This window comes from Pristis pectinata, chromosome 28 (genome assembly GCF_009764475.1).
Source record: "Pristis pectinata isolate sPriPec2 chromosome 28, sPriPec2.1.pri, whole genome shotgun sequence".
In the NCBI taxonomy this organism is placed as follows: domain Eukaryota; kingdom Metazoa; phylum Chordata; class Chondrichthyes; order Rhinopristiformes; family Pristidae; genus Pristis; species Pristis pectinata.
The window spans coordinates 14,893,327-14,917,313 of NC_067432.1; the positions used below are offsets into that span (position 1 = coordinate 14,893,327).

A 23,987-nucleotide genomic window follows, 5' to 3' on the forward strand; every position below is an offset into this window, starting at 1 on the left:
CATCAGAAAATTCTCTCAGAAATACCGAAGAGAGGAAACCTTCACCATCACATATACAATTTCATTTCACACAGAGGGTAAACACATCCTTACCTTGTGTTGTCAAATTTTCAGATACCTGCTAAGGCCTTAATATATATACATAATTTTAAAAACACATTTTACAGTTTCTCAGTTACTTCAGATCTACATCTATTTATTCATTAGCACCATGTTTTGCATTAATTAGTGCCAATAGAAAATTAGTTTTACAAAAGAATGATCTAAATTAAAGTCAGGTTTATGTTGTAAATGGCAAACTGCTTTTATCAGCTGCCTATATTTTAGAAAGAACTTGGATTCTATAAAACCTGTGTTGACCAAGGTTCTATATTGTAGGGCTAACAAAGCACATGAAAGTGTTGTTACTGTAGCACTGAATAAAAAAGCCAAGTTGTTCAAACAATCTTACAAATACCAATGAAATAAATGATGAGATACCTGTTATAGTAATGATGGTTGAGGGACAAATGTTGGACAGGAATGAACGACAGCTTCCTGTTCCTTTTCGCACAATGCAATGGGATCTGAGAGAATAGACAGGATCTTGTGTTCAGCTACTCACCATGATCTCTCAGGACTTTGTGAAGTGTCAATGCAGATTATACACTGGTGTCCCTGGAGTGACACTTGATAGCATGACCTTCTGATGCAGAGGTTCAAGTGCCACCACTGACACCAGGGTGGCGTTTAAAATAACAAACCACAGCAGCCACAGATTTTAATCAGAAGATTGATAGTAAAATCACCACAAATGAACTGAACAGGTACAAGCTACCTTTATGAAAAGATTATGGCTTCTGTTAAGCACTGAACAAAACACATCTAATGCAAGTCCAGAAACTAAATAAATCATCCAGTTTATGTAAATTAAATGTTAACATCTGCAAACTGTTCCTGAAACATTATTAACAATCTGTTTACAGGCTTAGATGGTTAAAATAATGGCATTTTATAATGCTAGTTAATGCCCAGGTAGAAGAGGGGCTAGACAACCCATGGGAGCAAATGCATCATTGAACATTAGTACAGTCAATAATTAACCTCGTCTTTAAAAATAAGGCATTTTATAACCTTATTGCAAATCTTAATGAAAACATGTTATAGTTATAATGAAACATACAGTGATGTTTTCTTAGAACCATGGAGACGCAGTCATACTGCACAGAATTAGGCCTTTTCGTCCACCACACCTGCACGGATCAAGTCCCCATAGACACTTATCCCGTTTTACATGCTGCATTCCCATTAACTTCCCCCACCACCTTATTTTCCTGCCACCCACCCACACTGGGGGGTAATTTCGAGTGGCCAATTAACCTTCCCACTGGCACATCTTTGGCATGTGGGAGGAAACCAGAGAATGCAGAGACAGACCACAAGATCACAGGGAGAATGTGCAAACTCCATACGGACAGCACCAAAAGTCACAATCAAACCTGGGTCCTTGGAGCTGAGGCAGCAGTATTAACCATGATGCCTTCAAGCTATAATGTGACAAAATGTACTAACAAAATTAGATCCTTTTTTTTGGTAATTCAGTGGTATAGATGAGAAAGAAATCTATGATGATGGCTAAGTGTTTAAGTGGGTGGTTAATAGGATCTCAAAGTGAGAAGAAGTTGACTCCATTTCCTCAGGAAGTCATTGAGAAGCTCGACAAAACTAGATCTTGACAAAGTAGAACATGTGACCGGTCTGGTAGTTAAGTGACTTTGAAAATAGACACTTTCAATCTTGTTCCCTAATTCAGAACTCTAACTTTTAGCTGGTTGCTGAATAGATTACCAGATGATGTCAAAATAGTTGAATCAGGAGAGGAAACTGGTTGAAAACCTTGCACTTGAACAATCCAGGTTGGAGAATAACACTGATTCACGAGGCAGAGAGAAATCCACTGTCTTTGGGGATCCACTTCTGTAGGATGACATTATACATTGAGCAAGGCCCCAATAGGACCCGATTATGTGTCGAGGTGGAGTTGGGTCAAGGTTCAGGGCCTTGCCATACTACCCGGCTCAGTGCTTTGTTCAGATCAGGATGATTCAGTTGGTATTACTGCATGCATCTTCTGTTCTTGATCAATAGTGACAAATATGCAGCATTGTAAATTTTTTTTCTGCCGCCTGGACAGGTAATGAAACATTAGGTTCTAGGCTAGGTTTGGATTTGGATTGGTTATGGTCAGGTTTGGTCTTAACTTTATACCCAAACAGTTCTGGAGTTGTGTGTAGTTTTTGATAATTGGGAAAGACAGATCAGATAGAATGAAACTTCTTTAATGTACTGTGAACAGACTGCAGGAAATTACCTCGTCCAAGGGACACAATAGCCACCATTCTCTCTTAAGTTTACATTTTTAAAAATGGCAATACAAGCACAAGTTAGTGAAGAGAAACTTTCCTTACAATTTTACAATATGCCATGGAATTTCACACAGCAAAAAGGCATTATGGTGGAATGTTTTAATATTGCAGTTTTTGAACAGTACTCATTGGTATAAAGGTAAAATACATTCTGTACGTAGAAAGTCAAGATGTGATAAATAGAATCATTTAGTGATTTTCCTATTCTTTTTGGTTCTAAACATGTATTAATTTTCTACGTATATCTTAAAAACATCCTAGAATCTGTACAGCTTTAAAAACCACTAGAGTGTGATTGTTGGGAAAATAAATTTTTAATCAACATTATGAAGACAGAGACTGAAAGAGTCAGATATTTGGGCTATAAGGGAATTCAGTGTTATAGCATAAGACAGAATGGTGAACTGACACCAAAAGTCAAATCAGCCATCATGTGGGATGATAAAGTAGGTTTATGAGGACAAATGACCAAATCTTTGCTCTTCTCTCTTATGTAAACATGTCAACATTTTTTGTGATAACATTTATGCCATTTGCAGTTGTTGTATACTTACATGATATTTTAAAAAGAATTAAATACTATACTTGTGAGAGCAACCAATTCAAACTGAATGTTTCAAATTTTATAAAAATAAATTGCGTTATTTTTAAAAAATTGCACAATATAAAAGTGTACTTAAGCTCAAATAAATCATACATTTTGGCAGGTCATGAAGAGAAAAGATACCCAATTTCCACAATCTGAACCGTCAACCATTGTCTTAAATAATCAATTGCAATGTAACTCATCTTCATTCAGAAGTGCCAAGACATTCTACACAGTAACATGCTTCAGATCCTAGTAAGGAAATTTAATTTTAAACTGCTGGGTATCTGGATAGTCTCCAAGGCCTGTGAAGATGGATTGAATGGGAAAGTCACTTGAAAATGGTATTTGGCGTCAATTATCAGCGTGGAGCCATCTTCACGGCTGTTGAGTTGCGACTAAAAGAAAATAAAGAGTGAATTTTTTTTCACAATAGTTTTACAATTTTTCTTTTTAAGTGTTCACTTTCTCCTTCCCAGAAAGTCACAGTTGATACCTTTATGGATGAAAGCAACTCATTTACTCATACTCCACCTAGAACAGTCTGCAGAATTATTTAAGTGTTCAGTGAATCCTTCTTATCGACCATTTCCAAATTCACCCACAATATTCCAAGACAAATCACATATTAACAAGTCTGACAGATCTTTAATACACTATCTACTTAGTGCCTTGTTGAAACCATAGTTCCAAATTATTTTTCATTTATCAGTAATTTTGCTTTTGATTGCTCTTTATGCAACTTACTTTATTCTCTTTAAATATACTAACTTGTGCAAAATTCCAATTTCTATAATTCTTCTGGACCTTTAAGCTTTTCTGATTTTATTTCTGCTATATTAATATTTTCTTTCAGATGGAAAGCTACAGGTACCATGCACATAGTATTTTAAATGCAATGCTTTCTTTGTAACTTCAACCAATTCCAGATGAACACTGTATTGATTGTAAATTCCACACTTTCTTTACAGCTAAAACTACTAAGGGATGTTTAACTACACAGACAGGTTTACCTTCAACTGATGACTCAATAATGACTCATGAAGCTAGCCTTTAAGAGAAGCTGGAACACACATGCCATGAAATGTCAGGAACGTACATGACCCAATTAATACAGATGAGCCACCTGCCATGGGAAAGTAATGCACATGGCAGGTGAAATTAGGATTTTAATTTCTATTTGCTTGAGTAGGGTTCTTACGCTCTGGAAATGAGCATCTCAAACATCAATTCTTAGTCAACTCTTACTTCAGGAGGGGATCTAATGAATTTAGCCTGTTGCAAAATCAACACCATTTACTCATGCGTAATGTATACAAGTAATGCTGTACATAGTGGTCGGTGAACTACTGCAGACAGAGTTTAAATCAAACCTTGAAGAAAGCTAAAATTACCAAAGTGAAGAGTCACAAGGAAGAGTTTTGTTATTTGTATCCCTCTCATTTTTCTCGCATCTAACTGGACTCAGCTAGGTGTGTGATCAATTATGTTATTAGTACATAACCAGAAAATGAGAACTCCATCTTTGGAGAGACACTAAATTTATTTGAGCATAGGTGATGAATTCAAATTCTCTCTCTTAAAACTTTACTCACCTGAACTTTCCGTACGAAGGATGGAGCCACACGTTTCTCAAAATCGTCAATTGGTGTGTAGGAATTCAAGATCTTGACAATCTGTTGAAACAAAGTACTTTAGTATGCATCAGTAATTCCACTGCAGAAAGGCATTCCTTAGCCCTGTAGTGTGTTAACTGTTCACAGTATGAAGGAGCCATCAATGAAAACAGGTTAAAAGAGAAACTGAATCAATTCAGAAAATCACTTTGCTTCATGTCTCTATATTTTTCATTACAGTGAGTTGTACAGGAATAATACTTCATATAACGTCACCAGCTCTGCTCTCATCCACACGCTCCATCTGTCTTACTGGCAAAACTGAACCAGGCTGTTCACAACCTTAGTTGGAGAGAAGTTGCGTTTTGGACCATCAGTAAAATCGCCCATTTTCACCTCAACAACACTGCCTGATACTGCACTGCTTTAGACCATTAACTGCTAATCACTCATTCATGCCTTTGTTACCTTAAGACTTGACCAGTCAATACCCAATGCTCTCAGTCTATTTTGGGTAAACTAATGGCTACCCAAACTCTGCTACCCACTTTCCTAACTCTATTCCTGTTCATCCACTGTCCCCCATGCTTATTGACCTACCTTGGCTTCTGATTAAGCACACAATAACACAAGAAAATAGGAAGAGGAGTAGATCACCGGGCCCCTCAAACCTGCTCCAATCTTCAATGTGATCATGGCTGATCTACACCAGTCACAACTCCTCTTCTGGCCAGTTCCACATAGTCCTCAATTCACTGATCCTTTAAAAATTTATCTACCTCTACCTTCAATATTTCCAGCAACAACTTGATTTTAAAGTTCTCATCCTTGCTTTCAAATCCTTTCATTGGCTTGTCCCTTGCTATCTCTGTAAACTTCAGCCCCACTAGGCCCCTGAGATATCTATGGTCCTCTAATTCTGTTTTCTTAATCATTCCCTGAATTTAATCACTTCACCACCAGCAGACACACCTTCAGCTGTCAAGATCCTAAGTTCTGGAATTCGCTTCCGAGACCTTCCTGTTGCTCCTATCTCTATTAAAATGCTTCTTAAATTCTATGAACTAGATTCTGGTTGTCTGAACGAATATCCCCTTATGAAACTCAGTGTCAGTTGTTTGAAAACGTTCCTGTGAAAAGCCATGTAATACTTTTGCTGCATTGTAGGTGTTCCTGCATTAAAGGAAGCTGTCATTAATAGAAATCTCACAAGGAATGCACATTGCATCAGAAGTCATGGTAAACTGCAGAGACGGGTAAGAATGTAGAAGATCAAACCAGAAACCAAAATAAGATAAACCAACTCAAGCAAACAAAAATTATTAAACACAAAATTGGATGTGAATGTAGGAGGTATAGTTAGTAAGCTTGTGGATGACACAAAAGTTGGCGGTGTTTTGGATAACTGGGAAGTTTGTCTAAGGCAACAGCAGGATGTAGATCAGAGAAGGTTGGGATGGAATCTCATCCCTACAAGTGCAACGTGATGCATTTTGGGAAGTCAAATATGGATAGGACATATGCAGTAAATGGCAGAGCACAAAGAAATGCTGAAGAAAAGAGAGACCTTGCGGTTCAAGTCCGCAGTTCCCTGAAAGTGGTAACACAAGTAGATAGGGTGGTGAAAAGGTACATGGCATGCCTGCATTCGTAGGTTGGAACATAGAATATAAAAGTTGAGTGATTATGTTGCAAATTTACAGAACACCAGTTAGACCACACTATTTTGTGCAGTCCTGGTCACCACCCTATTGAAAGGACATGATTGTGCCAGTGAGAATGCAGAGGAGCTTTACCGGGATGTTGCCGGGATTGGAGGACTTTAGTTATGGGGATAGGCTGGATTTGTTTCCCTGGAGCACAGGAGGCTGAGGGGTGACCTAATGAAGTGGGTAAACTTGAGAGGGTCAGAGTCTTTTTCCCATGATAAGGGACATGAAGGCATAGGTTTGAGGTGAGAAGGAGTTTTAAAGACTGTCTGAGGGTCAAGTCTTTTATTACACAGAGAGCAGTTGATACCTGGAGCGCGCTGCCAGAGGTGGTAGTGGAATCAAATACAATTACTATGTTTGACGCATTTAGACAGGCACTTGAATAGGCAAGGCATGTAGATCTAATGGGGGAAAATGGGATGAATGTAGGTGGGTAAAAAAGATAGCAGGGACATGGTGGGCCAAAGTGCCTGTTTCTGTGCTGTACGACGCTGAGATCTTGCAAGTAATTCCCTTCATATCATAACATTTTGGATTTAATAATTGGACCCGTTTATATTATCAAACTGGGAGGAGCTTGGTGAAACATTAGTGAACTCATACATCATTGATTAAAGCAAGTGTAGGCAACAAGTCAAAAGCGCTTTCAGAAATCTCAATACAACTTTTTTCTCCCAACCAGAAACTACATTGGACAACGTTGGGATAAATTCCAGAGAAGTTTGTCCAACAGCTTCAGAAACTATTTTCCCAGCCTTCCAACCTCCTCCTGGCTCTAGCCACGTGGTTCCCTCCTCCTGAACCCCAACCCTAGACACCGGGGACTTTACCAAACTTCTCCTATGGGGTCAAGCCATCCACATGTGACACTGCTCGGAGTAGAAGACTGGGTTAAACTTCAACACCTGGCTGGAGGCAGACAGGAGGTCCATGTACCATGAAGTTTCTGTGCTGTTTTGATAGTTTTGAGGAAAGTTGGAACATTAGGTGGGTAATTTCAGGAGGTAAATTCTTTTGCGTTTTGAAGACAGGAGCACTAATAAATATACAGGAGGGATTGACAAGCTGGAAAGATGGTGCAGGAAAGGATATAAACAAAGGAAACAGATGCAAAAGGAGAGAGGAAAAGGAATTGAAGATGAGCAGAAATAGGCAGACCATGGCGTATGATCTGAGAGAACAGGAGACAAAGCAGGGATACAAACTTCAAAATAACAGTGTCAGCCAGTAATAATGAAAGCTAAATTTGACCTGCACAGATGAAAGAGAGGAACATCTTTCAGAAATTTCTTTAACATCATCATCTGTTGTCTTGTTGACCTGAAGCAACCAGGCGGCCTGAGAGAGCGACTCCAAAGTCTCTTTCGCACTGCTACTCTGCATATTCTTTTCCTTCAGCCACTCTTCCAAATAACTAATGTTGCATCTGTCTCAAGAACAAAGAAATCATTGCATTAAACAGGTTAAAAAATTACTGATAATTGCCCCCATCTCATTATAGAACCAAGTTAACAAACATTGGTGCTTGTGCAATTGTGCCGAGCACCGCAAATAATTCAAGTTAATACAGAAAAATGTGATCACATTAGATCTGTCATTTCAGATGCCATTATATCCTTCGGTCTCTGACATCAAACATGGGATGCTTGTGTTCCATGTCTCATGCACCATCTATTCTTGATCACTGTCTGTGAAGCATTATTTTAGTTGCTTATTCCCAAAGAAAACAAGTTAGAATTAGTATTTACAGAAAATATGCCTCTAGTTCTTGACTTGACTAACATAGCGTTCACGAGCGATACAGAAGGTGTTGCTCAGTTATTTATTTCTACAAATCTCCAGTCTACATCATGAGTACATAATCATGAACAGGGTAGCACAGGTCAATATCACAAATGCACCAGAAAGCATTAATGCTATGCTCTCATGTGGCTCAGTGGTAACACTGTCAGTGGGTCTGTGGAGCAGGTTTTCCCTCGCCCTGACATTGATGTCCAAGTGCCAAGTCACACCGTTTGTTTCATTGTGACCTCCAAGCAGAGTCTTCCACTGGGAGCCTGGCTCCCCACGTTTCACCATCACCCGACACAGCACAGGGGCTCTCTCAGCGCAGACATCAGCTGCACTCACAGAGCGGTTTTGACAGCCGGTGAGGCCACACCGCCAGTCAAACGCTCAGTGTGGTCAGCCCTTTAAAAGTTTGTGAACATCTTTAACATGCAGAAACATTCTGTAACAATCAGGACAGATAAAATGAATTTAAATAAGTATTACATTTCCTTTACATTTAAAAAAAACACATCCACACAATAAAAAATTAAAACTACTTAAGCTACCTTAAATAGGTAATAACACAAGTGCCTGCCTTTCTCAGGGAGCTGATGATTCCCATTCCCTTTGAATGGAAAATCTGTGGAAGATCGTATTGGCCCTCTGAACTCCAGGAGTTCACCAGAGCAACAGAGACAGCTGGGCAGAAGACGACACTAACACTTGAATCAGTGGGGTCAAGTAGTAAAGTTCAGGGACTGTTGGGTAGGAAGATCTTCCCCATTTATGCTTTAACTGGAGATTTGGGAATGTAATCACGGCTAAGATGCTGATGTGCCTCTACTTCCTCAGGAGGCTAAAAAATTTGGCATGTCCCCTTTGACACTCATCAACTTTTATCGATGCACCATAGAAAGCATCCTATCTGGATGCATCACAGCTTGGTATGGCAACTGCTCTGCCCGGGACCGCAAGAAACTGCAGAGAGTTGTAAGCACAGCCCAGCGCATCACGGACACTAGCCCCCTCCATGGACTCTGTCTTTACCTCTCACTGCCTTGGTGAAGCAGCCAGCATAATCAAAGACCCCACCCACCTGGGTCATTCTCTCTTTTCTCCTCTCCCATCAGGTAGAAGATACAGGAGCCTGAGGGAACATAGCACCAGCCTCAAGGACAGCTTCTACCCCACAGTGATAAGACTTTTGAACAGTTCCCTTATACGATGAGATGGACTCTTGACCCTACAATCTACCTCGTTTGACCTTGCACCCTATTGTCTACCTGCAATGCACTTCGCTACAGCTGTGACACTTTACTCTGTATTCTGTTACTGTTTTTATCCTGTACTACCTCAATGCACTGTGTAATGAATTGATCTGTACGTTCAGTATGCAAGACAAGTTTTTCACTGTACCACAGTACAAGTGACAATAATAAACCAATACCAATATTGAGGGAGTGCTGCACAATCAGAGGGGCCACCCTGGAGATGAATCATTAAACAGAAGGCTCGTCTGCACCCTTTAGCAAATGTTATAGACCCCCCGGCATCACTCCAAGGTAAGCAGGGGAAGTCTCTTGGCGGTTAACATTTCTCACAATCAGCAACATGAGAATAATTGTTTCTGAGATCTTGTCTTGAACAAATGGGCCAACATGTGTAACAATAGCAACAATTCAAAAGTATTATAAATCGGGATTCAGGAGTGACTTGAGTGAAGCAACGTCATGTCTGGCAGAGAGAAAGAAGGCAAAAGACCAGGCTAAGGTGAGCCAAACATCATCAGAAAAGTCTTTTGTGATAACACCCACACCTGGCTCCGAATGGTGGGATCAAGTGGAAATTGGGTCTGATTTACAAGGATATCAATGGAGTGCTGAAGATACTCCTGGAAAATGCTGTCAGGGATGTGGTCACTGCCACCAAGCAGGCCAAGTGCATAATATTGCAAGGAATGGGCATACCCTCTGAAACACCAGGGTTGCTCTCTCTATGGATTCAGCAGCTGAAGAAACTGACCTTTTCTGCCAAAAATTTAACTGGGCAAAGAACACCGAACATCATTAACAACACAGGATAAAAGCAAGTTCTTTCTTTTCATCTGAGTGTTTAGCTTGTAAAGTAAAAAAGGACAAATAATCTGACCCAAGGTTCTCTCTCACACAGACTTAATGTAGCCCCCTCTTTATGAGGAAGTATTGGGGTAAAATGCCCAGTACATTTCCACTTTTACCTTATTTGCATTCCTTTTCTACATGAACACATATCCTTGCGCAGGAAGAGATTATTAAGGGTGATTGCTCCAATCAGAAAGAAGAGCTGCTTGATTGCCTGTTTAATGAGATCTGTGTCCGTGCCATGTTGGCACATGGTGGTGTAGTAGTAACTGAGTTGCTGCAGAATGGAAGAGATGGTATACTGTTCCACTTCATCCAGAAAGCTCGAAGATCGTTTCCTAAGCCCAGTTGGCTTCATGCTGGAAATGCCCTGAAGACTTTCATGTTCCAGCATTCCTGGTACTAAAATAAATAATTGAGAATTAGTATTTTTGACAATTGGTTGGCACTGTGGTAACACAATCACTGCAGTAAATAAAATCTGTGCACAAAGCCAAAAATGTAAACCAACCACACGCAGGCTATTAATGGTTCTTGTTTGCACATTGAGATTTTTAGATGAGCACTCCAATCTAGTTTCAATTGCTATCCAATCTTATCTAATCATAAGCACTCTTATTATTTGCATTCACCAGAGAAGTATGATTAGAATTATATCCTGCTTCAACTGTAGCAGTTGTCATGAGTTCATACCCTTGTACGTTTTTTTTCTTGAAATTCATGTCAAAATTGGGAATGCTAAACACTCCCTACAATACTGCAGTGGTTCCAATGGAACTGAATTTTGAGGCAGAGTACAATGCGATGACGTTACAATATAATATGTTTAATGCTATCCACTGGGGTTGGATTTCTAGGTAGCTGCATTTTATCCAAGCTCAACATTCAATCCTTTAGTTCCTGATATAATTTTGGGGTTTACTTTGAATGTGACAGCACAGCACCACCTGAAGGGGCATGAATTTTTCATGTGATGTGCAAGAGATGACAGTTCTGACGATTATCTTTACCTATCATTGGCTGAAGATCATCTTCCATCACTTGAATCACTTGTTGGTAAATATGGATAGCCAAGTCACTCAGAATCTGCCTGTACTCAGACAGGTCAAAGTTTTTCAGGCATTGATTGTTTTGCTGAAGAGTGTTGTGCTTCATAAACTCCTTCATTAAAAACAAGAAGTACATGTTAAAAAATGAACCAATAACAAATATTGCGTATTAGACGTCTGTTACTTCAGAAATAAGATTTTGGTCCACTTGGCAATTGACTAGTGCAGCCACTGTGCACAAGATCATAAAAATAAGATACAGTATCCTTAACAGTCACACGTACATCAAAACACACAGTGAAATGCGTCTTTTGCACGGTGTTCTGGGGGCAGCCCGCAAATGTGATTCAGGCCCTTGTACCTGCTCTATCATCTTTTACCTCAATACCTTCAAACCCAAGTCCTTTGATTTCCTCAATATTAAAAAATATATTCACCTTTGTGCTGAATAAACTCAACAACCGAACCTCCGCAGTCCTGTTAGGTGAATTCCAAAATTCACTTTTCACTGGGTGTAGAAATTTTTTTCTCATTTCTGCCCTGTATGGTTAATCCCTTAGTTTGCAACTTCGACACCAGGTTCCAGACAGCCCAGTAATGGAAAACATCATCCCTGTGTCTATCCTGTCCAGCCCTATAGGAATTTTTGTAAGTTTTAATGAGATCTCCTCTTATTGTGCTAAATTCTATCAAATACAGGCAGTCTACTTAATCTCTCCTCATAGAACAATCAATCTAGTGAACCTTCTCTGCCCTCCCTCAATCACAAGTATAGGTTGGAAGACCAGACCTGAAAACACCTATCTTACCTGTGCCCTATAAAATTGCCGACTTGTCAAACTCTACTGCTTTATATAAAATGTATAAAGAAAAAATATTAAGGAAAAATATCTTAAAGAAAAATCTTATAAATAAAAATATATTAGAGAAAAAATGATCAGGAGTACTTGGATCATTGCAGCTTTGGTCCCAAACAGGGAACCGTGCTGAATTCTAAAGCTGAGGCAGGAGTGACTGTTCTTGATATTCAGACAATACTCAAACAAGTGTGGCACCAAGGACCTAGTAAAACAAAGGAGATGAAGCAGAAATTGGCTGATGTCATAGCTAACACAAAGGAAGATGACAATTGGAGACCATTCATCTCATCCATGGCACACTGCCACACAAGTCTTCATTTAGCCCAACTATCTCAAGTTACCTCATAAATGACCTTTTCTACATCATAAGCAAAATATTGGGAATACCAAAGTAATACTCTTTCAGTCCCTACCACAAAATCCAGCCCCCTCTGCAGCAACAGTGTGTTAATAGGATGAGGAAAGTCCTTTATAGTTTTATCAAGGACATTTCTCCTTGTTCCGATGGTTTCTCCCTGGAGGATATGAAGGAATGGAATACTCACAGCTAGCTAGATTTATAATCCTATGATTAAAATCAGAAGAAATCCTGACATTATTTACAATCCTCAAAACATGAGAAAAATTAATTAATTAAACATTTTTGCCAAAAAACTATTTTTAACCTTGGTGTTAAATGATATCCTACCATGTGGACAATCCCCAGAGGGGATGAGGCAGAGGGCTGACCTTATAGAGAGTAATAAAATCATGAGCAGCAGAGATAAGATGAATGGCCTTATCTTTTCCCCAGGGTAGGGGAGTCCAAAATTAGAGAGCATAGGTTTAAATTGAGAGGGGAAGATTTAAAAGGGACCTGAGGGGCAACTTCTTCCACACAGAGAGTGGTGCGTATATGGAACAAGCTGCCAGAGGAAGTGGTAGAGGTGGATATAACTATGACAATTAAAAGGCATTTGGACAGGTACACGGATAGGAAAGATTTGGAGAGAAATGCAGGCAAATGGGACTAGCTGTCAGGCAACATAATTGGCATGAACAAGTTGAGCCAAAGGGCCTGTTTCTGTGCTGTGTCTCTCTGACTCTAATAGCACAGTGGTTATGTTACTTAAATAGTATTCCAGTGGCCTGAACCAATGAGTTCAAATATGAACATGACAAATAGGGAATTCATACCAAATAATCTTAAGTAAAAGGCAAACATTATCAGCAGTGACCAAGGAAACTACTGGGGATGTTGTCAAAACTGTACTGAATTTTAGGGAAGGAAACCTACTGACCTTACCCAGTCAGTAGGTTTCCTTGTGATTCCAGACCCAGAGAAATGATTGCCTCTAGAGTTGGTTGAGCAAGTTATTAAAATGGTACCCGCAACACTGAGAATCAAACCAGACAGGTCTTCTGACATCAACCCATGCACTGGAAACAACTTCTTCATCAACTTTGGCCAACATTGGGAGAGCTGACCACAGATTACTCAGGTAGCAGTGCAATGTGGATGCATTAAAAGAATGTGAGCTTCCAGCCAACATCCAATTCCTCTAGGAGCACAGCACCAACAGAGTAGCAACAGAGTTATGTTTCTTCACCAACAGCCAAAATCTAGGACCTCCTTGCATGGCAGCATTGAGGGAATACATTCACCAGGTGGACTCCAGTGATTCTGGTAGTATCTTGAGAACCATTAGAGATGAGGCTGAACACTAAAAACACTGCCAAAGTCATGGCAAAGAATTATATGTCATAGATACCTCAAAAGTGTGCCAATGGACTATAAAGTGGCCTGTGTAGATTATAAAAATGATGAATAATGCTGAAAATTAAAATAGAAAATTAGAACTAATGAACTTTAATATTTAAACAGAAACTAAAGCTGATTTTAATGGAGGGCAGATCCAGGGTTCTGAGACAAAGCATGTTCTTACCTCCTCTCCACTATACTGCTTTAAGCAGTTAAGAAAGTGGACACTGTTTGAAAGCCAGAAAGACAGAATTTCAAAATCTTCATTGTGATTCTGTGAAAGACAGCAAAACTTGTAAGAATAAATATTAACAAATCCTGATCTGATTTTCAAATGAGAAAAGTTATATTTCACACACACAAATGGGGGGGGGGGGGGGGGTGGAGAGAGGGAGAGAGAAGAGCAAGAATGCAAAGTAGTTTTAATGCACTGAGTCCATTCGTAATCACACACAACCATTTCAAGATTTCCGTTATCCAAATCTTAAATGTACTACCACCTTGTTTTGGATGGAATTTATTTGCTGCATCAAACATTCAAAATAATTCTAAAATTAATACGTCATTTGTAAAACCATGAGCCATGCTACAAGGAACATGCCACCTCTTAAAAAAGTTTAATTATAAAGAAACAAATAAACATTTTATTACTTCCAATGATTTTTCTACCTTAGTGACTTCTTTGATACCACCAATCAGGGAGTTCATCATGGATTTCAACATGTCAGCATCATTACTATCATCAGCGTAGCGTACACACATGAACATAATGTATGCTGGAAGTCCTGGAATCATGTTTACTACCACACCCCTTGGTTTAAGATCTAAAAGTAAAATAAAACAGATGATTATAGATAGCAATCCTAAATGTAAGCACGATAATAATTTAATATTTTTAGAGCCAAACCCACAGCCACTATAAAAATTAAATGTGTAACAAAAACTGACATGTGACACAAGCTACTGAGGGCAGAAGTTGGGTCACTGCCAGGAACCGGGCTGACATTGGGAGACAGCGAAGAGCCGTGCCTGAAGTTGGAAGCCTGAGATTCACTGCAGTTCAAGTCTCAGTTTCATACGATTGAAAATCAGGCATCTCCACGCTGTTCGCGAGCCCCAACATTGGTTGGGTTGTAAGCCAATTGTCCTGTGTGTAGTTGGGGAATGGGGTGTGTGTAAAGGGTGAACAGAACGACGATAAACATGGTACAGCAGCTGGCTGCAGGACTGTATCAAAGGAGAACTGAAAGATAGGCCTCTGTGCAGGCTGCTGTATAACCAGAGCAGAGCATGTGTGATTCATACTCCTTCCAATTATGCCCAGTTTGGTATCAGAGACCTAAAACACATCTTATATTTATGGTATCCAAGCAGGCACTCAGAAATTGCTGGTTCCCACATGGTGAGTGGTGAACTTTCAAGAGGATCAGGTGTCTAGAAACTGTTCCATTCCACATCCATTCTATTTTCAATTACAGGCACAGCAGGAATTAATTCCAGCCAACACCCCACACTGCCGCTAAGCCCTCCACTTCACCCCACCCACAGAAAATAACTCAAACCCAGCAGCCTCTGTATCAGGGTATTACTAGAGATAGAAAATTTGAGGATAGCCATATTAAGGTATTATTCCTTTAATATGGCATGTTGCAACTGTCACATATTCTCTAAAGCAATTAAATGCTGATTGCTGCTGAACAGCTTTTCATTCAGACACTGGACTGGCTGAATTAGGCCTATGAATGTCAAATGATATTCAATGACAAGAAATGGGTAGCATTTTACAGGTGGAGAAGAAGCTAAAAAGGTAACCACTTTTATTTTATTGCATGATTGGTAGAACGGGAGAAGGCATTCACATTGGGACTTTGTCCACCAGCACCAATGTTTGAAGGTCTTTCTGACAGCATGCAAGTCATCAAACAACTTTACCTAAAATTAGATTTTTGATGAGTTTTTCTTCATCTTCTGTTTTGCATTCCAGCATTCCAAGGTACTCCTTTCTCACGGCTTGATTGAGATTTGCATTGGTCTGATTAACTGTTGAGATTATACAAACACTTTGAGGCAAATCAGATCCTCCTGTCAAAGCCATTTACATCCTCAGAATCTCATGTGTGATCCATTTTAGAGCATTTATTTCTGAAGTAGCATCATAATGCATTAATTATCGACTGTGTTCATGTGTGTTATCATATATTTATATACATATACACACATATAATATTTCATATCAAACTATGTTTCTGTATATGAAATGACTACCCCTTGATCACAAATGTTAAGATTTGTAATTAACATACCAGTGTCCCTACAACCTACCAACCTCATTTATGGATGGGTATTCCATACCTTTTTCAGCTGTTTTTGTTAATGACTTGATCTGATTCTGCAACTTCCTTATTTGTTTTTCTTTTTGGTCAAGTTGTTCCTCAAGATCCTCCAAAACAAAACAGAAACAGAATTATATTTCTGCTGATCAGTTTTTGATTTGTATAACAGGGTCCTAAACGTGGTTCAACATCCCACCTAGCTTCTCTAAAATCAAGAAGTAATTTAATAAGAGAAAACACGTCTATTATTGAGGATGAAACGAACAATTCAGTTTAGTCAGACAAGTTGAAACATGGTTATCATAAAATGATTTTGACAGATTATTTTGACCTATTATAACTCATAAGGTTTTCAATAAACAAATACTTAACCAAGTAAGCTTTCTGTTTTAATTTAATTTCCCCTCTGATCTTGATGAAGATGTCCAATTACTTTTTATCTTTAAATTATTTGGACTACTGTGTAATTGATGTTTTTGTGCTGCCAAGCTAAATATGAAGAAAAGTTTAAAATGCCATGAATTATTTCAAAACAAGAGCAAAACTATTAGCATTGGAATTACATTGACTCATTGGATTACAAGCTTTAGTTTGGTGCTAAGAAATCAACCAATGAGAACTGTATTTTCAAGGGATGTTGTTCGTTGTCACTGCCTCATTTCCATAGATTGGTCTGTTAAACAATGAGGATATCTGTAATAAACATTTCACTTTATCAGTTAATGCGACATTCTATCTCTGAATTCAATTCACTCTCACTGGAGCTTATCATACATGTTCTATGTTGTTGATAGAATTATTGAACATTCCCATTGTATGTAATCAAGTCTGAATGCCCTCAACGATGGTACTGAAATTCAGACTTTCTGGTTCATCCTTCTTGTTCGATTGCTGTGCAAAAAATATCTTTCAACAACATTCTGATCATCTCGTATTTTAAAAAGGTTTCCCTCCACCTGCATAAAACAAGTATGGTAATTTACTAGCACTCACCAAGTTTTCCATTGTTAACTGAGAGGCTTCCTGTTGCATTCTGTTACTGATTGTGCTATCGGTTTGAGTCCGATTCAGGAGCTGAGTATTCTCATTCTGAAGTTTTCGGACTTTAGCAAGTAATTCCACATTTTCTTTTGCACAGCTATCTTTCTCAGACTCTAACAATCTATATATTGTCAACAAATTGAGAACAAAATTTGTTACTGTACTGTGAGGAATTAACAACACTGATATTTTTGTTGAAATGGAACCCAAGGAATTTGTTGTTCAATTTGAATAATCAATCAGATTTATTATCACTGACCTACGTCATGAAATTTGTTGTCTTGCAGCAGCAGTACAGTGCAAGACATAAAAATTACTATAAGCTGCCAATAAATAAATAAATAGTGCGAAAGAGGAATAACAAGGTAGAGTTTATGGACCATTCAGAAATCTGATGGTGGAGGGGAAGAAGCAAGTGATTTGGTGTCCTGGAACTTCCTAGTATTATTATAATAAGAAAATAAAAATGGAAATTTGATTAATGTCTGGAACTTATTTCAGTTCAAAATAAGTGAAGTGATTCATGAAGAAAATCAAATTAAAAGGAAGTTAAAAAGACTATTGAATCTCTCCATGGTCTTATTCTTGGCATTGTCTCTTGCGAGTCATTGGCAATGAGTATGAGCTATAAATAATTACTCTTCTTGAAGGAAAAAAAACTATAAATTACACTAATTTACAAGTCATAGATCATACAGCACAGAAACAGGCCCTTTGGCCCAACTAGTCCATGCCGACCAAGATTCCCATCTGAGCTACTCCCACTTGCCCACATTAGACCCATATCCCTCCAAACCTTTCCGATCCATGTACCTGTCCAAGTACCTTCTAAATGTTGTTAATGTACCTGCCTCAACCACTTCCTCTGGCACCTCATTCCATATACTGACCACCCTCTGGAAAGTTGCCTCCCAAGTTCCTATTAACTCTCTCCTCTTTCACCTTAAACCTATGTCTTCTTAAACCACCTTAAACCTTGGTTCCTCAGCTCTGGGAAAAAGACTGTGCACATTCACCCTTTCTATGCTTTTCATAATTTTATACACCTCTATAAGATGTATAAAATTCTCCTCCCCTCGTTCCCCTATGCTCCAATGAATAAAGTCCCAGTCTGCTCAACCTCTCTCCATAACTCAGTCCCTCAAGTCCCAGCAACATCCTTGTAAATTATGTGTGGAGAACATACAGGACATCTATTCTTCATTTATGTTTTACAAAAGATTTCCTGGAACCTATTCAAAAATTTATCTTTCTTTACAAAAAAAACTGCAGGAGTATTTTAGAAGAGAGAAGTCTCTTAGAAGAGTTTCTCAAATTATAGGAAATCAAGAATTCCAACTAAAATAACTGAGTACTGAGTGGCATTGGAAATAATTATTTTTTCCAAAAACATTGGTTTAGATCATGCTTAACAAAATATTGTTTGGTTAGTATGCTGGGTAATTAGCTTAGGTTAATAATTTAGTACTAACACCTCAGAACAAATGATTGAGCCTCCAAAATCTCTTCACAACTCAGATCTTCCAAATGATTCAAAGTATCCAAAATGAAATTCAAAGAAAAATAGTCATTCAAAAGCAAAATGCAGCAGTTGTTGTAAATCTGAAATAAAACCAGAAAATGCTCAACAGGTCAGGCAGCATCTGCGGATAGATAAAACTGAGTTAAACATTCATCTCAATAACATTGCATAAACCCCATCTAACTCTCCAAAGATGCCAACTGACTTATGGAGTATTTCCAGCATTTTCTGTTTTTATTTCAAAGATAATTAATGCAATGCTTGGTCCTTTTACTTAAAGATAGCTGACTGCTAATGATTGGAAATATTGATCAGATTTAGATGCAAAACAAAAGCAGACAGCTATTAAAAATACTTAAGACTAAAGTTGCAGTAGTAATTCTTTTCTGTTCTGCTACAGTTCACACTTCTGACTGCTATGTTCACAGATAGACTTTGAATGTCATTTTACATATTGAACCACAGTTAAATTAGATACTATTCATGATAGGTTCTACGGCTAATATACTTCTGACTTTCTCAAAATACTGCAGTCAATGCAATTGCAAACCTGCATTATAATTCTGGCGATTCACTGAAATGAGAAGTTTGGCATTTTAAGCAGCTGGAGGCTTTTAATTAACACTCTGATCAAGCACGTCAGCACAGAGATCTAGAGCACCTGTAATGAATAATACAACTTCTTGTATCTCCAGTAAAGAAAATATCTGCACAAACTAATGCAGTAACTAATGTGAGAAAGTTAAGCCCTGATAAAATGCACTGATATTAGATTTATCACACCTTCTTTGGAGTCCTTCTTCTTCAAGATTGCCTTGCAATTGATCAGTAACTTCCTCCATTTTTTCTGTAAATTGCAATTATTTCCAATTAATGCATGTAAAGCAGGATTTATTTCAGAGACTTTTACAACTGCAGAGCTTGAATTGAACTGTGAAAAATCAACCAAGCACACCATGATCTGTATGCTTTAGATCAATGATGTGAGACACAGATAGTCACCTTTCATTTTCACAACCTGCCCCTTCAAGTGGTTCTCAATCTCCTGTTTCTCTTTTTGTAGCTCTAGGATTTGCAGTTTGAGTTCGGGGATGACCTGAATGTACACAGAAATTATTTACTCCAATGAAGATAAATTCAATACTATCAACAACATAGAATATACTGTATCTGAGTGGCATCAACAAACCAATGCTGAAATAGCATTGATATGAAAAATAGCTCAACATTAATGAGGGGACACTGGGATACCCTGACAGAGCTAGTGTGTGGTTAGCACACTGGGAAGGCATTTCCTACGTGAATTCCTTAAATCACCCCCCCCCCCCCCCCCCGTTTTACTTCTGTTTTCCTTGGCTTTTTTCTGATGTTTCACCCAAATGGCCATTCCTTGTGTGTTTTTTGATGCACCAACATGTGTGTGACCCGACGCAAGTTTATCCTGGGTGTCCATTCAAGTTATGTCATTTCTCAGCACTTTCTGGCAAGGTGATAACTCAAGATCAGGCAAACCTTTGTAAGGAAATCCTATCCTAATATCCAGCAGTTGTGCACAATGCCGGTTTGAATAAGAACCATAGCCTCCAGCAGGAGATCACTAGGTGGTGGTTGGACTTTAGCTGATTTTCCCCACCCTGTGGACTCAAAGTTTCTTCATGTATTTCTGATATCTCCTTATGACATAGGAGATCATTCAGTCCATCAAGCCTATGCTAGTTCTCAGAGCATTCACCCATTTATTTCCCTACAACCATTCTCTCTCCCACCATCCAACTACACAAAGGGTTATGAACGGTTCCCATTAACCTATCAACCATTGCACCTTTGGAATGTGAATGGAAACGGAAGCACCTGGAGGAAACCCACGTGATAAGAGGGAGAGGGTGCAAACTCAGAATGCGTCTTTGCCTGGAGATCAGTTGATTGAGGAAATGAGTTGAACCATAAGGGTTAGAACTGATGGCCATGATGTACTTTACTGCCATACGACTACGTCCAGATAGTAAAGTATACTAGGAACTGTCACTGCAATCTCATTAGATTTGGTCAAGTTGATTTCTGGCAAGTTCTCAACCAACCAAACTTGGATTTTGCTTACACATTTGGGATGGAAACATCTGTTGGTCCCAGCACTCAAGACCTTAATAATTTTAATATACCATGTTTTCATTGGCCAGTCTGGTCAAATCTAGTCGGATGTTCTCATTAATATGATTCTCTTCTTGGAACTTCTGCTGCAGGCGAGTTGTGTCTTCAGAGAGGTGGTCAATTTTAAAACTGAGCTCTTCAATTTCCTTCTCATAGTTCTCTTTCTGAGACTGAATATGCAATTCCATCACTCTGTGTAACATGGAGATCCACAATTAACAGAATTATTGTAATGCTGAAAGGTTATTTTTAAATACAGTAGAAAATAAAAAGCTACTAGAAAAGTCACCAAGAGTGTAAGACCATAAGAGGCAAGAACAGTAGTAGGCTATTCAGCCTCCCGAACCTCCTGTTATTCAGTTGGATCACGGCTAATCCCATATTCCTCAAGTCAACTTTCCTGCCCTCTCCCCATAACCCTTGATTCCTTCACTGATTAGAAATCTGTCTGAGCCTCAGATATACCCAATGACCCTGTTCCCACACTGCATGATGGAAGGCACCAAAACACTCACAAACATACGAGAGATGAAACTCTTTCTCCTCACAGTCTTAAAGGGTGTCCCCTTATTCCAACATCATACTCTCTGCTTCTCCACTCTCTCATTACAGGTCCACCCCTCATAACAGGGCAGCAATAACCCTGCCTAGACTTAAGATTCTTCTTTGTTTCAATAAGATCACCTCTCATTCTTCTAAGCTCCAATGAATAGTTCACCAATCTGTTTAGCCTTTCTTCGTAGGACCACCCCACTGTATCTGGGATCATCCTAGTGATGTTCTCTAAGCAGTCTCCAATGAAGTAATTTCTTTTCTTAATTTGTGTGTGTGTGGGGGGGGGGGGGGGAGTCCAAATTGTTCACAGTACTCTAGATGTGGCCTCAACAGAACCTCATACAATTGCTGTAAGAGTTCCCTACTTTTGTACTACAACCCCTTTGAAACAAGGGCCAACATTCCATTCGCCTTCCCTATTACCTACTGCACTTGTGCGCTGGTTTTCTGTGCTTCAGGCACAGGAACCTCAAATCCCTTTTGGCTGCTGCGTTCTCCCCGCACCCCCCTCCACCCCAATTTAAATAAGAATGTTCTTTTATTCTTCTTTCCGCAATGAACAACTTCACATTTACCACAGTACCTTCCAATGAGAGGGAAAGGGCAGAGAGGAAGTAGAGGGTGAGAAAGGGTGAAAGATATTGAAGGGGGAAAAGGTGATGAGAAAGAGAGAGGATGCTGGAGAGCAAGAGAAAGGCAAAGTGCAAGAGAGGAAAATAATGGAAGTGAGGATGGGAAGGGCAGCAAAAAAAAACCACAATGATTTGTACGTGGGAACACTTCGCAATGAATGCCTGAATACAGCATCTTTGATTCATAGTGGACTTTATTATTTTGATGTAATAACAGAAAATGCTGCAAACACTCAGCAGGTCAGGCAGCATCTATGGAAAGAGAAAAAGTTAACATTTCAGGTCCCAGGACCCTTTGTCAGAAATGGGAAAGTCCTGTGTTCCCCAGTCCTGAAGAAGGATCCAGACCTGAACTGTCAATTATTCCTCTTTCCACAGATGCTGACCAACTCACTGAGTGTTTCCAGCATTTTCTGTTTTTATATCAGGTTTACAGCATCTGCAGTCTTTTGACTTTCATTTGATGTTTGAAGAGGTAGCTAAAAGGCAGTTGTTTGGCCCATAATGGACGGAACGATTCAGTGACAGCTGCACAAGTGTGATCAAGCAGTTATTGCAAGGATTGTCCACAGAAGTAGGAAAAAAGATTGCCCAAACGTGCCCAGCTGAGAGAAAGGCACCAGGGAAAGGCTGGAAATGCTCAGCAAGTTGGGCACCATCTGTAGAAAGAGAAACGATTGACAGTTCAGATCTGGGATCCTCCATCAGCACTGGGGAACACAGAACTCTTTCCCATTTCTGATAAAGGGTCCTGGGACCTGAAATGTTAACTTTTTCTCTTTCCATAGATGCTGCCTGACCTGGTGAATCTCCACCCAAGTAACCTGGGTGGTAACATGAAGAGGGCAGGAGTAGTCCTTTCCATTGCCAAGTTTATCTCAGCTTGGGGGCTATGGGTTAAACCTGCCACATTTTAACCTTAACCCCCTTGCCCATTCCCAACTCCTGTTTCAGTTCAGTGATGGTGAGAGAGGGAACTTCCTACTAGTTCAGCAGTGAAGGAAAGGAACTGGAAAGCTGAGGTCATCAAAATGACTTTCTGATCCCCATGGGGCTGGGATAATGTGGTCAGGTTGGGGAGAAGGAGGCATCTACATAGCAGCCCCTAAATAGGGGCAGAGAGAATCCAAAGTGGCTCTGAAAGGTTGAGGGAAGAGTGAGAAATGTGAACAGCAGGCTGAAAGAGAGGAGATGCAGGGATCGGACAACAGCAAGGAGAACAATCACAACCAAGCAAAGAATCAGCTGTGCCCGACATTCAGCCTGTAACTGAAGTCAGTCAGTTAGATTCACAAGTTCACAACTCTCCCTTCAGTGATGACAGAGGTGGGGTGCAGCAGTATGGCAATGTAACAAAACATCAGGAGACATCCCATGTTTTTGATCCGTCATGGAACATTATCTCTACAATGTCATTGCTGAAGCAGCACATTTGGAATCTTGAGATCACTCAATGTATCAATATAACAGATAATAGCAATCAAATATCAACAATATCATTTTGCATATCAAGGATACCCTTGGAGGTATTAACATGATTTAATCTTCACAATAATATGTCCCTTGCAATACTGAGGATAGCATCTCCTTGATTAATAATCTTATTTTTGGAGCTCCAAGCCAATTTGTCAAGGTCCAAGTCAATTTGTCGAGCTCCAAGTCAACTTTTCCTGAAATACAAGTTTATTTTTCAAGTAAAACTGCTGGTAATTCAATACTCACTTCCTATTTAATTTCTGTCTATTTGTGTTGAAGCTCAATAATTAATACATAGCTGCCACTACTGTGTAAGCATATTTCAAAAAGATTATATTCATCTCCATTCCCATACACGGTATGGACATTAATGTAGTTTGAAGCAGTTTAAAAAACCTGATGCTATAATAATGTACTCTTT

General features: G+C 39.2%; 1 protein-coding gene across 2 annotated transcripts in view; it reads right to left on the minus strand.

Moving 5' to 3' along the window:
• Positions 1-2,485: 2,485 nt before the first annotated feature.
• The window catches only part of myo5c (myosin VC), an 84,990-nt gene continuing 63,488 nt past the window's right edge, over positions 2,486-23,987 (minus strand). Inside the window, exons 29-41 of one of the 2 annotated variants that reach the window (XM_052040422.1) lie at positions 20,915-21,095; positions 19,758-19,851; positions 19,539-19,602; positions 17,186-17,354; positions 16,212-16,299; positions 15,792-15,899; positions 14,529-14,683; positions 14,044-14,133; positions 11,220-11,370; positions 10,326-10,611; positions 7,571-7,745; positions 4,587-4,667; positions 2,486-3,389 (exon numbers count right to left, since the gene is read on the minus strand). In XM_052040422.1, the coding sequence (XP_051896382.1) occupies positions 3,237-3,389; positions 4,587-4,667; positions 7,571-7,745; positions 10,326-10,611; positions 11,220-11,370; positions 14,044-14,133; positions 14,529-14,683; positions 15,792-15,899; positions 16,212-16,299; positions 17,186-17,354; positions 19,539-19,602; positions 19,758-19,851; positions 20,915-21,095 (1,795 nt within the window). In that variant the 3' untranslated portion in view covers positions 2,486-3,236. Of the gene's footprint in view, positions 3,390-4,586; positions 4,668-7,570; positions 7,750-10,325; positions 10,612-11,219; positions 11,371-14,043; positions 14,134-14,528; positions 14,684-15,791; positions 15,900-16,211; positions 16,300-17,185; positions 17,355-19,538; positions 19,603-19,757; positions 19,852-20,914; positions 21,096-23,987 lie in introns of those variants that run through there. The other variant, XM_052040423.1, reaches the window with a different exon arrangement.